Source organism: Dendropsophus ebraccatus, chromosome 14 (genome assembly GCF_027789765.1).
Source record: "Dendropsophus ebraccatus isolate aDenEbr1 chromosome 14, aDenEbr1.pat, whole genome shotgun sequence".
NCBI lineage: Eukaryota > Metazoa > Chordata > Amphibia > Anura > Hylidae > Dendropsophus > Dendropsophus ebraccatus.
Window position 1 is genome coordinate 5,637,824 of NC_091467.1, and position 13,610 is coordinate 5,651,433.

General features: G+C 47.9%; 1 protein-coding gene across 5 annotated transcripts in view; it reads right to left on the reverse strand.

Moving 5' to 3' along the window:
* ZMYND8 (zinc finger MYND-type containing 8) overlaps nucleotides 1–13,610 on the reverse strand; it is a 61,959-nt gene that overhangs the window by 17,461 nt on the left and 30,888 nt on the right. For all 5 annotated transcript variants that reach the window (XM_069953740.1, XM_069953738.1, XM_069953742.1 and 2 more), the window contains exons 5-12: nucleotides 10,932–11,080; nucleotides 7,210–7,428; nucleotides 6,570–6,683; nucleotides 5,125–5,217; nucleotides 4,249–4,336; nucleotides 1,951–2,006; nucleotides 1,339–1,416; nucleotides 1,100–1,215 (exon numbers count right to left, since the gene is read on the reverse strand). In XM_069953740.1, the coding sequence (XP_069809841.1) occupies nucleotides 1,100–1,215; nucleotides 1,339–1,416; nucleotides 1,951–2,006; nucleotides 4,249–4,336; nucleotides 5,125–5,217; nucleotides 6,570–6,683; nucleotides 7,210–7,428; nucleotides 10,932–11,080 (913 nt within the window). The remainder of the gene's footprint in view (nucleotides 1–1,099; nucleotides 1,216–1,338; nucleotides 1,417–1,950; nucleotides 2,007–4,248; nucleotides 4,337–5,124; nucleotides 5,218–6,569; nucleotides 6,684–7,209; nucleotides 7,429–10,931; nucleotides 11,081–13,610) is intronic.

A 13,610-nucleotide genomic window follows, 5' to 3' on the forward strand; every position in this document is an offset into this window, starting at 1 on the left:
TGCTCTTTAAGATAATTCTTTCAGTATTGTTAGTATATCACAACAGGGACGTCCGCAGACCTTTCTCAAACTGAGTATAGATGGTGTGGTGAAGAGAGAGTACGGGGAAGATGATGTCGATTCTGCTGATAGTCTGGAGTACCATCCGCAGTGCGCTATTATAACCCCCCGATAAGCTGAGCCGACACCGACCTACTAAAACACTGTTGTGTTTGACCAAGTATGAATATATTACCAACATTCCCCATTTACCTTAACCCCTTTTTCACCTACAGACCCACATGAGCCCTTATGTTTTGCACCACTAATTGTACTTTGCAATGACAGGCTTAATTTCTGCATACAATATGCGGCCAAACCTGAAAAGTTTATATGTGCGAGGAAACTGAAAATAAAAGGTTTTTATTTTATTAAGGTGGTTTTGTGTTATGCCGTTCGCCCTATGATAAAACTGACATGTTATATATTTTCTACAAGTCGGTACGATTACAATGATATACAACTTGCATAACTTTTATGTTATTTGACAGCTTTAAAAAAAAAAAAAACATCTCCAAGGTAAAAGCCGCTCAGCCCATCACTGGCAAAGACGGGACAAAGTTGTAGCCAGTGACTGTGCAGCCCATCACTGCAGAGACAACTTTAGAAGCTTCAGCTATGGCTGCGGTGAGTCGGGAGAAGCCGGAAGGCCACCGGGGAGCGTGGAGAGATAAAATACAGCTTTAATTTTCTCTGCACTTTCAATGGCTGCCAACCACGCACTTCCTATTACATAGATCGATGCACAGCCATCTGCCGATAATTTTTTAACCTGCTGAAAGACATCAACCAACCAATGTTCAGCTCCTCGGCTGACCAGTCTTTATTACATGGGGCGATATCGGCCGATTATCGCTCTGTGTAATAGGGCCCTAAAAGCCGGTTAGAGGATTGTAACCTGCTGTCATATTCCCATAGGGCCGGGGAAGCCGAGGATCAGCGTGGTTTTCTTACCTTTACACTGATCGCCAGTAGTCAGCTGACAATTCCAGGTTATACACAGCAGTATCCGGCCCTCGTACACACTGCTCACTGTCATGAGCTTTACCCATGGTCTCACCTGTCATGCTGTCCAAAGAAGCGGGCGTCCACCTGCCCTTCCTTGTCTCTCAAGGCTTTCGCAGGCCAGAAAGGGAAGCCTTTTAATTTAGCCCAGACCAAAGGATGAGGATTGCTCTGCAGGAAACAGAAATCACTAGTCAGAATAGAGTCCATATGCTGCAGTACGGAGAGAATGGGGGAGGGAAGAACTCAGCCAGGTGCTTCTACCTGCCTCAGGATCAGGGACTGGATACTTACACATGGTTCACAAAACCAGTTCTCTCTTTTTTGGCAAGCAGCTAAATAACATTCAGGGCAGACTTCAATTTCATTCATCTGCAAGAGAGTAAAGGAGACATATATGTAAGCATATACATCACTGTACACCGTGCATCTATAAGTGTGTGAGGTGTTGTGTACACTCTGCAGGGTGCAGCATCCAGCTCTGAACAGCAGATGGAGCTCTTCCCTCCCGAAGTCTACAGCCACATCCCCCACAAGGCCTCAGGTCGGGGGAGCAAACAGGAAGCAGTAGCGAATTGCTGATGACTCAGCAAACCCTGCACACTGCCATGAGGGTTGTGTAATGTGTGCAGCAAATAGAAGAGGTGTCTACACATTACTTTGCACTGCTTAGGAATCAGTCACTATTGTATGCCCTTGTTACACACGGCATCATAAGAATTTACTTCACTAAATAGTCACCAGGTACATCCTAACCTACGTTCGATATACACTAAGGTTCAGCAGCTGAGCACACTATCAGTGACCCTCATAGGGTGGCACGAATCCTGCCACACCCTGCCCTATATATAAGCCATGCCAAGGATGCCCACTATCCAGGCACGTGTTCCTAGTCACCATCCTCACCTCGTGTTCACAGATCTTGATTATTACTTTCGCTGTTTGTGTTAATTTGTGATTTCCTGTGAACAAAAAACAAAAATTAATCTCAGTCTCATATAAAAAAAATAATAAATTCACAAGATAAAACCCGAGAGGCTGCCTACAACCCCCAGCATCTTCTACACAATGACATGAGTGGCCATCATTTATGCTGACAGAGGAGACCACTGGATCTTATGATGTCACTGGCTGAGAGCAAGAGGAAATGGACGTCAAGATCAGGAAACAAAGACGGAAAAAAAACAGCGATCATGTCAGATCCCGCATGTTCAGGCTATGTTCACACCCAGCCTAACATGTCAAAAGTATCGCTCAGTCATGTTCAGACGGCGACTGGCATGAGGCGGGAGAAGTATGTGCTCATGGCGGTCCTCTCCCGGCTCGGTGTCACACTGTAGGTCTATGGGGCGGTCTCCTCACACGGAGCCATTGCGGCAGTCTGAACAGTCACACCCGGAGGAGTGATAAGAACGTTGACCTGTCTCCCAGTGTTTTACATGAGAGGTATACTTTCAGTAAAGGATTTACAATGCTGCGCTATATGTCTGGGTGAGTTCTCCATTCACATGCACAGACATGAGTGTACATGTAAGTAAGGCCGGCCATACATCTAAATAGACATCACCTCTAAACCTCGGCTAATGTAAGCGTGGGATAAGCGAGTGCTGCACCTGGCCCTGTACGCGCTCTCAATCAGGAGCGCATACATGTAAATGCGGCGCTGTATTTGATAGGACAATGTCAATCCCGGCCCTGTCAATTACTCTTCAGCATTATGCCTCCTGCCACAAGAGGCCGCTCTCTCCCCCCAGCGCTGTGGTGAATGAGTGATGTCACTTGAGAGCTCACAGAGCAGGAAGGGGGAGGAAGCCGCCAGAGAAGAGCCCTATAGTGAGCGAGTATGTTTTTTTTTTTTTAAGGGGTATTCCACTCAAACATAACTTTTGATATGTTGCTGCCCATGGTGAGATTAACAATTCCTTCTATACTTGTTATTATCTATTCAGTCTCCCTCCCCCGCTTCTTAGCTGCTGCTTTCTGCTGAAGACACAAAAATCTGAGTGTGAGCTTTTCTCTCTCTTTTCCCTCCTCCCCCCTCCCTTCTGAGACAGCTGATGTAAACAAGTGACTGGCTGTTTCTGCAACATTGTAGCTTCTTTATTCCACAGAACTTTTTCGAACGATTATCGTTCATAAAATCGTTCAAACGACCGCTCGTTAACGATATTCGTTCTGTGGAATAGCTGTAAACGAGCGAACGACAACAGCTAAAATTGTCGTTGAGTCGTTCACTATTTTTTTTCAACATGTCGAAAAGAAAATCGTTGGTCTTTCAACAATAATTCGCTAATCTTTTCGTTGAATAAAAAAATCTTTCAGTCGTTCTTGAAATGTCTACCTACATTTCCCCACGTTTTAAAAGACCATGTAACGACCGCAAAAAAATCGTTACACTACAGATATCGTTCAGGTTCCCACTCGTATTATGTGTAATCGTTCGCTTAAAAAAAATCGTTAAGTGCTCGTTAACGAGCGGTCATTGGAGCGAGTCTATGAACGATAATCGTTCCGTGAAATAGGGCTATAATGCAGGGAGAAGTAATCATAGAAAGTTCATCAGCAACTTGACCTCCGAATAACCCTCCAAGCATTAGGCTTTGTTCCCACTGAGCAAAACTAGTGGAATTCCGCCGCGGACAACCATTAGCCTCCCTCTCATAATGGGAGTCTATGGGAGGCGCACGCTCCTGCTTTGTCCGCGCTGAAGAATGAACATGTTCATTCTTCAGCGCGGACAGAACAGGATTGCGCGCCTCCCATAGATTACCCATTATGAGAGGGAGGCTAACGGCATTCCGTGGCGGACAATTCCCTAGTTTTGCTCAGTGGGAACAAAGCCTTACAGAGAAGCTACAAAGTTGCAGATCCAGCCAGCCAGGGACTTGTTTACATCAGCTGTCTCAAAAGAGAGGGGGAGGAGGGGGAGAAGCTCACACATAGATTTTTGTGTCTTCAGCAGAAAGCAGCAGCTGAGAACTGGGGGAAGGAGACTGAATAGATAATAAGTATGGAAGGAATTGTTAATCTCACCATGGACAGCAACATATCACAAGTTATGTTTGAGCGAAGTACCCCTTTAACTTGTGTTTTTGCGATCAGGAAATACTGATGTTTCCTGACACTCCTGAAAGGCTTTCTGATCAGTGTTTCTTGGTGTGAAGGGGTCCTTCCTCATGTCACCTCCAGGGGTCACTCACTCACCTCCATTGTATATAATGCAGTTATGTAATATCCACTTGGCGTCTGCCAGGAAGGCTTCTGTGCAACCGTACATTTTCTTTTTAACATTCTGTAAGAATGAGGAGAAATGTCATTTGCAGAAGAGGATACTGAAGCAGAGAACATGGGTGGGCTGGGCGGCCGTATACGAAATAAGGAGAGGACCCCGTACACTTTACACCAAAGTCTCCAAACCCGCCACTGGCAGTGTAAGGAGGATGGGGGCCTCTTGACTCTCCACCAGCAGATGATGTCAGTGACGAGAAGGGTCCGGTATGAGCTATTTTCACAGCCCGACTCTTATGCTTCGAAAAGAATAAGCTGGTGCCTGGCCGCGGCTTACCTCCCCCTCAGCCAATGGTTCAGGTGTATGAGAAGGCTGGGAGGGATATCATTGAGCAGACAGTTAATAAAGGGGTTACATTACATTGGAAATCTCCAGCCTCCAGGACAACCCCCCTTATGTCGGACCTCTTGACATGACCATGAGGCGTCTGCACAATATCGTATTATGAGAAGTCACATGACACTGTGATTCCCCTATTCTGGTAATAGTGAGAACATTGGGGTTGTTACCACCAGATGAGAGCGGGCACTGACCGGAGCACCCCCCCCCCCTCACCTATTCTGGTAATAGTGAGAACATTGGGGTTGTCACCACCAGATGAGAGCGGTCACTGACCGGAGCACCCCCCCCCCTCACCTATTCTGGTAATAGTGAGAACATTGGGGTTGTCACCACCAGATGAGAGCGGTCACTGACCGGAGCACCCCCCCTCACCTATTCTGGTAATAGTGAGAACATTGGGGTTGTCACCACCAGATGAGAGCGGTCACTGACCGGAGCACCCCCCTCACCTTTTCTAGTGTACTGAGATCCATAGGATTAAATATATATTCTGCGTAATCTGGATGCTGCTCCAATGACACCGGCTTCTGGAACGGTTCTGTCTGTCAGATGAAATGTGTAAAGTTATTATACAGACAAAGCATAGAGCACAGAAGACACCGGAGGATTCATCACAGCCATGGAAGCTTCTGGAAATCTGACATATACCTGGTGTTTAATCAGCTTACCAGTTTCAAGATCTCTGCTTGGTCTCAATGACGGGAAACATTCTATATTACATCCCGAGGCTGAAACCTCCTCCCCACCACCTGAGGCCTCTGCACGTCTCAGGAAAGTCCATCCAATAGGTTTTTATAGGGTTCTATTGGGCACAGACCCCCTTCTGTGTGTGCCAACAAACTGGCCCAGAAATTATAGGACCTGTTCTATTTTTGTCCTGAATTCTTCTTTCTTTTTTAAGTGTTTTTATTGACAAATATTTTCTTTTAACTCTTTGCTCCCCTACGGGAGGGTGAAGAGGGCACCAAACTGTGTTACAGAAAACGGAACAAACAAACTAGGAAACATTCTATAGAGGGGGACAAGGAAGGAGGAGGGGGGAAGATTCATATGTGCTTATTAGAAGTCCCTAGACGAGAGAGCAGTGTCCCAGTGTATGTAAGTCCATCAAATCCAATAAGAGAAACTGGAGGGGAGCACCGAGGCAGCAAGAGAGTACCATTCGTTTCTTCCATTTTTACAGCCAGGAAACACTGAAAACCTTCCTGACCGTGAAAATGACAACGGAGGTGTGCCTACACCAATACATTGTATCATACCATGCAGAGAGTGCTGCCTACACTGTGCTAAATAGGAGATTAGAGTGTCAGCTCCTGGGGTCAGTGGTGATAATAACCCATCACATCTCATTGTACAAAGATGTCTTCCCAAAATGATGCAATGAAGCGATCAGTCCCCCACTTTCCAGCTGATCACTGGGCCTATTAGGGAACGTTCACACTGAGGAATAGAAGAGGAAAAGTCTTCTGCTTGATATTTCCTCTTCTTCAGCTCTGGTGGAATATGAGCAGAATGTAAGTGGAAATTCAACGACTTCTACACGATTTCTGTAGCCGAATCCACCCAAAGAACTGACAGGTCGGATCTGTGGCAAAAAATTCTGTGCTTAAATTCTGCCGTGAGAAAAACAGAGCAGAAATCCCATTGGACACAATTGAACATTGCTATGATATTAATTTACAGGCGGAATTTCAAGCAGAATCTGCAGCAAATTAGACGTGGATTCTGCTTCTAATTCCTCAGTGTGAACATACCCTTAACACAGGAAAATACCATCCCATACAGCCCACAATCGCCTGTCTAATAGGGCCCTTGGCCTTCAATGCAATTCCTGACCACTAAAATTTCCTTGAGGTGTCCCGTCAGCACCACAGGCCCACACACACAAACTTACCCCTGGCTGCTTCATCTTCTGTAGTGCAAATTTCAGCAGGTATGAGAGCTGCTCTATGGTCAACATAGTCATCGCTTTACTCTGTGTCTCTATGCATTCTGCAACTGTGATTTTCTGGAGATAGAAAACACATCACTAGTAAAGAATACAGATCCCAACACTTCCAGAGAACCCTGGCGCTGAGGGACCTAGAGACTGTATCCACGGCTTCTCCTACACTATGTACCCCATAGGATTACCAGGATCCTGCGGGACCCCTAAGAGATGTGACCCTCTTTCTATACCCGCCAAACATGCGGCTACCCGGTAAGAAGCTACAGACAAATCCCACCTCCATGCTGATGTGTGAAGATGGCGGCATTATCCAGCCTGCTTATAAGTCACAAGGGTCAAACTCAGGCCTCCAGCTGTTGCATAACTACAATTCCCATCATGTCTGGACAGCCAAAGCACAGGCATGATGGGAATTGTAGTTTTGCAACAGCTGGAGAACTGAGTTGGACACCCTTGTTATAAGTTGTCTATGGCCAAGTGCCCAGGCCTATGCTAACGCCTAACCCCATCCCCCACCCCCACCCAAGGAGTACATTGAAAGGTAGGTCAGTAAGGTCCATCGTGCGGCTAAGACGTGGAGCCTCACCTCACACTCAGGACAAAACCAGTCCCCCTCAGGTTCAGCAGTCAGTTTCAGACACTTAGCGTGATAAACTCTGGGGCAGAGCTCACAGCAAAGGACTTGACCTTCCCGGTGACAAACCCAGCAGTAGAAGTCATTGCGGCCGTCCTGCGGTACAACATCAACAGGGTCTGTGGTGAGTGGCTGCTTCATATAGTAAAACGGACCATGTCTTAGCTCTGACTGAAATGTAGGCAAGAGAGACAGGATTGGGTTCAAAACACGGTGTACATGGACGAGAGACCACAATAACATGAGCAGTCAAAGCAAAGCCAAAGCATAAAACACGAGACAGAAAGCAAATCTACAATGTACGCTGCCTGAGTGAGCGCTAAGTGGCGGCACTACTATCTGCATGCACAGAGATCACCAGCAGGGGGTCAGGACGTCCTTAGAGTCAGTGCATTACTGGTCTTTATATGGGATAGACTCAGATCCTGAGCAGCTTTGGTGGTGCTTAAGGACTGGGGATCACTGCCGTAGGACGTCCACACTTCATATATGAACATCGGACATACGGGATATCTCATTCAATGGTAACAACTGGGGTCTGGCATTTCCAATGGACATTCCAAAACGTGGTACATAGTGGTGTCATAGTACATGCCAGAAACCAGAGGCTACCCAGGACATAGCTGGCCTGTACGCCATGTAAACACCCCACTGAGGCACCCATACATCCTATAGTGGTAGTCAACACTTATTTATCTCCATACCGCACGCTCAGCTTGGCCAAGCATACATGTATTGTCTAATGTATTCCTCTTCTGGAGGAAGCTCAAAGTATAGAGAGCCGATAAGTCAGGAAGCCCCTGTACACATCAGACATGGCCGACTATTGCCCAATGCAAACAGGGGAGGCCATGAAGGCGGATTCAGGATCTTGCATTCTCTGACGTGTCCTAGCCAGAAGAGGCTGCATGCAGAGTGAAGCCATTCAAAACAGACATGTACATATAGATATAGCAGGAGACTACACAGCATGGCGGCAGCTGCTACAACAAGCCATAGGAAAATGCAAAGCTAAAATCGATTAAATAAAAGCAAAAAAGTGTGATCTACTTATGGTACAACATGACCGCCGTGGACAAGCAGCTGGGGGCACAGGTCTGGGCTTAGCGCACACCTTCATCCACTCCTACCCGGGCAGCTGGGTGGATACGTGATATACAACTATGTCTAAGGGAACCGTCATGGTCGGCTTCATGGACTGTCTCCCTGACTTATACACTTCACACTAAAGTTAGGGGTAAGGTGGCCTCCCGACTCTCCATTCCCTCCAGCCAATTCAGGCCAATTGGTCCAATTATCGCTCTGTGTAATAGAGACAAGGATCAGCAGACAACAACGGACCGAAAATCGAGCGTTGGCTGCAAATCCCCACGTGTAATAGCGATGTGCAGCTATTCCTTCTCCTACATCCTCTCCACGCTCCCTGATGTCCTTCTAGCTTCGGCACTGTCTGAAGTCACAGGCCGCTCGGTCAATCACCGGGACAGTGCCAGAAGCAGGCCGAAGCTAGCAGAACGCCAGGGAGCGCAGAGAGGTAGGAGCTTTTTTTTATTTTTTATTTTTAACAAAGGCTGCACGGACATCACTAAGGATTATGTCCGATTATCGGACAGTGTATGGAATCAGTAAGAGAGCGCCAATCTAGGAGATCGGTGATCGTTTGCACTATTGATAGTACCCTCAGTCTACAAAACTGGGCGTACAGGATCAACTAAACTGTGTAAAACACCCACAGTAGAGGGGCGGAGTGCATGGCTAAAATGAGGTAGCCACACCCCCAAGGAGGTAACCACACCCCTGAGGAGTTAGGGAGGTAGCCACCCCCCCCCACGTGACACAAAAAACAAACGAATAGTCAGCACTGCAGTAACACGTGTTCACACTGTGTAGTTTACAAGCTGCCGTGACTGCATAGTGTAAATACGTGTTAGTGGAGTGCTGGCTATTCGTTTGCTTTTCGTATCTTTTTCTTAAATTAATGTTCGAGATCTGGCTTTCTTTATTGCGTCAGTCAGGCAGTGCACACAGAGAACAAACATCATCAATATAATGCAGCCAAAGCGATAATGCGGCAAACATATGTAAAAAGCAAAATGTGTGTGAGAATTCAGACACGGACTCCTCTGAGCGCACGAGCAGAAGAGTATGGCCGACAGTGAGATCTGCCCGAGCCGAGGTGCGCTCAGTCACAGAGCCGGCTGCTTCTCACAGCAGCACAGAGACACTTTGGGCCTCTTCACCTGCATCAGACATTTGCGATTTCTCTGTCACCAACAATAGGGTGAAAGCGATACCCTCCTGCCGGTCGGGACATGTAATATGGGGGGGGGGGGTGATGGAAGCCATGGCTGATAGAGTTATGAAGATGTGCTTGGGTAAAATATAAAGTGGCACTCTAGGGAAGGATGTCAAAGATAACATCCTCCAAGTGGCCGTGCTAGGGGCAGACATGAGGATGTAACAAGGCTGCTCCCTAGAACCTGGATCCAAGCTGGCTCTATGGCTGTCAGAAGGGGAGGATGGACGACTGTAGGCAGCAGTCATCTATCATTTATACATGGCAGAAGGTGACCAGAGGAGACGGTAGATTACAAGCTGCACACTGAGCGGGGTGTGAGCTCTCACACTATGGCATGATATGGAAAACTGCTGAGGTCCTGATGTTATGTGGGGTTGATCAGTTCACTTAGGGTCCCATGACAGCCCGATCAATAATGTAAACGAGTGCTGATCTGCTAGATTACTGAGCCTATTAGATGGCTCAATGATTGTTTAGCAATCAGAGCGGCCTATCTAAGCTTACAGACTATTCAGCCAATCGCTGGCCGGGACCGCTATGGTCAATGAATGGCTGAGCAGCCTGTCAGCTCTGAGATGCAGCCGCCGGTAAGCGAGGAGAGGGCGGGAGAAGACTAAGAGCGTGGAGCGGTAATATATAAATGTTTATTCAATCGTTAGCAGTCACCTGCGCATTGCAATTATATGTAGCCATGTGTCACTATCACCCGTAGCAGTGTGTCAGTATTACCCGGAGCCACGTGTCACTATTACCCGGAGCCACGTGTCACTATTACCCGGAGCCACGTGTCACTATTACCCGGAGCCACGTGTCACTATTACCCGGAGCCACGTGTCACTATTACCCGGAGCCACGTGTCACTATTACCCGGAGCCACGTGTCACTATTACCCGGAGCCACGTGTCACTATTACCCGGAGCCACGTGTCACTATTACCCGGAGCCACGTGTCACTATTACCCGGAGCCACGTGTCCCCATTACACGGAGCCACGTGTCACTATTACACGGAGCCACATGTCACTATTACACGGAGCCACATGTCACTATTACACGGAGCCAAGTGTCACTATTACACATAACGATGCACCGTTAGCGGCCAATGATTTTAAGTCTGGACCTAAAGACTCAATCAGCCGATAACGAGTGATAATCGTCCATATTCAGCAGATTATCGATCCGTGTAATAGGGCCCTTAGAGTCCATAGCACCTGGCAGGGCAAGGGTTGTGGTGAAGCAGGAAATGGGGGGGGGAGGAGTATGGCTGCATGAGACATTTCACCAGTGTATGGCCTTTAGATCTGGTTCCCAGCTGCTGTGTCCCGGTCAGTGACAGACGCCGTACGCTATAGCAGGAGCTGCGTGCATTCTCCATACCTGGTCTTTGTTGTGACTGTTCAACATGCCGGGTTTCTTCTTCTTTTTACTTGGGCTGCTGGATGCATCCTGCGGGGAGTGCCCATTGGATGAATGCTGCGGGCTCGGACATTTCCTTTTTTGTCCTGGGCGCTCGGCAGAACCCGGGTCTGAAATAAAGCACAAACTGGGTTTATATCACTCAGGTCTATACCTGAAAAACCTGGGGAAAAAGGAGCAAAGTATTAGAGGAAGAGGTAAGGAACCAGAGTGTGGCCATCCAGAAGAGGTAAGGAACCAGAGTGTGGCCATCCAGAAGAGGTAAGGAACCAGAGTATGGCCATGCAGAAGAGGTAAGGAACCAGAGTGCGGCCATCCAGAAGAGGTAAGGAACCAGAGTATGGCCATGCAGAAGAGGTAAGGAGCCAGAGTATGGCCATGCAGAAGAGGTAAGGAGCCAGAGTATGGCCATGCAGAAGAGGTAAGGAACCAGAGTGCGGCCATGCAGAAGAGGTAAGGAACCAGAGTGTGGCCATCCAGAAGAGGTAAGGAACCAGAGTGTGGCCATCCAGAAGAGGTAAGGAACCAGAGTCTACTACAGGGTGTCAATCTCCCAGCAGCAGCCAGGACTAACACATGCCCAGGGTGTCACCTCTTCTGGCCCCTTACTGCTACTTTGGGGGCCATTATTAAAGCGTTGCATGGATGTCTGATGAAGCCTTTGAGGAGAAGCGACAGGTTATACAGACGGAGGCCAGGAGGGGACAAGTCATCTTTCTTACACATTATGAGCTGATGAATTAAGCTTCAGGATATAATCCTATAGATCAGGGGACCCACACCTCAGCCTGGATCAGAAAGGAATCTCATGTTTCACACCAGTATAACGGCCGACCCATGACAGGCAGCCTCCAAATCACCAGTGAGTAGGATAGACTCGTAACACATAAAGGATTGCCATGTACTACTGCTGTTGGAGGTTTTAAATCAAGTGCCAGAGATTTGTAATTTACTTTTATTTAAAAAAATCTAAAGTCTGTCAGTACTTTTCAGCTGCTGTATGTCCTGCAGGAAGAGGTGTATTCTCCCCAGTCTCGCACCGTGCTCTCTGCTGCCACCTCTGTCCATGTCAGGAACTGTCCAGAGCAGGAGAGGTTTCCTATGGGGATTTGCTGCTGCTCTGGACAGTTCCTGACATGGACAGAGGTGGCAGCAGAGAGCACGGTGTCAGACTGGAAAGAATATGCCACTTACTGCAGGACATACAGCAGCTGATAAGTACTGGAAGACTGTAGATTTGTTAATAGAGCTAAAATACAAATCTATATACCTTATTGACACCAGCTGATATAAAGGATCATTCCCCACTAAAATATAAATATATACATACAAATAAATTTTATATTATATTATAATATATATATATATATATATATATATATAAATAAAACCGCACAGGCTATAGATCTACACACACACACACACACACACACACACACACGGTGGCAGCACTGACATACAGGGAATACCTGGAGAGGGGGGGGGGGGGTCACAGCCTCTCCACAAACATACTGCAGCCTATGTGTTGTAAGCATTTAACCCTTTTTCTGTGTATTCCTGGGACTTACCTTGATGTGGCTGGGGGATGGGCTCAGATCCTCCATCAGTGTGCTGCTGTGGATATGTCCCATGACAGCCAACCGAGGTCCATGCATGAGCCTTATTATTTACACCTGGGCAGATCATGGGCCGGTGTGGGACGTAACCACGACAATGGGGTCCTGTGGGGTCAGATGCGGCTGCACCCTGGTCTCCTTTACTATGATGAATACCACAGCATGTAGCACCATTCTTCCCATCCAAAATAATCCACACCACAATGGAATCCAATGGGTCCACATATTACGTAAATAGGGTCCACTGCCTCTGCTGCTGACATCCATCCTATGACACCTCCTGCTTTATAGTTGCAGTTCCTATTATAACAGTGGTGTGAACAGAGTCTTTCCCGCCAGAACAAAGACACATCTGAGGGTCGTTCTGGCCATTTAACATGCGCAAAATGTAACCAGCTTGACGCACATTGGTCACACTACCCTAATGTCACCCTGCCCCAGCGACACACCGATCCCCCCACCATCACACACCACAAATGAGAGTATATGGAATCTGAGTGCCAATCGGGTAGGTGTGCACCGGTTTACACGTCTTGGTTACAGTACAGCCAGGGCTGCTGGTTCTTTGGGTGCAGCCATTCACTTTCATCCCTGGTGGCTGCATATCCTGGAGTCACACGTGTGGACGACTACACAAGAGTTTTTCTTTGCCTGTTGGTCCACTAACGTGGCAAGACCACTGTGTTTAGCTGCTTATCTCCCTGTGTAATAGGGCCCCGGCTATGGCCGCTGATCTCCCTGTGTAATAGGGCCCCGGCTACGGCCGCTGATCTCCCTGTGTAATAGGGCCCCGGCTACGGCCGCTGATCTCCCTGTGCTATAGAGCCCCGGCTATGGCGGCTGATCTCCCTGTGTAATAGGGCCCCGGCTATGGCCGCTGATCTCCCTGTGTAATAGGGCCCCGGCCATGGCCGCTGATCTCCCTGTGTAATAGGGCCCCGGCCATGGCCGCTGATCTCCCTGTGTAATAGGGCCCCGGCCATGGCCGCTGATCTCCCTGTGTAATAGGGCCCCGGCTATGGCC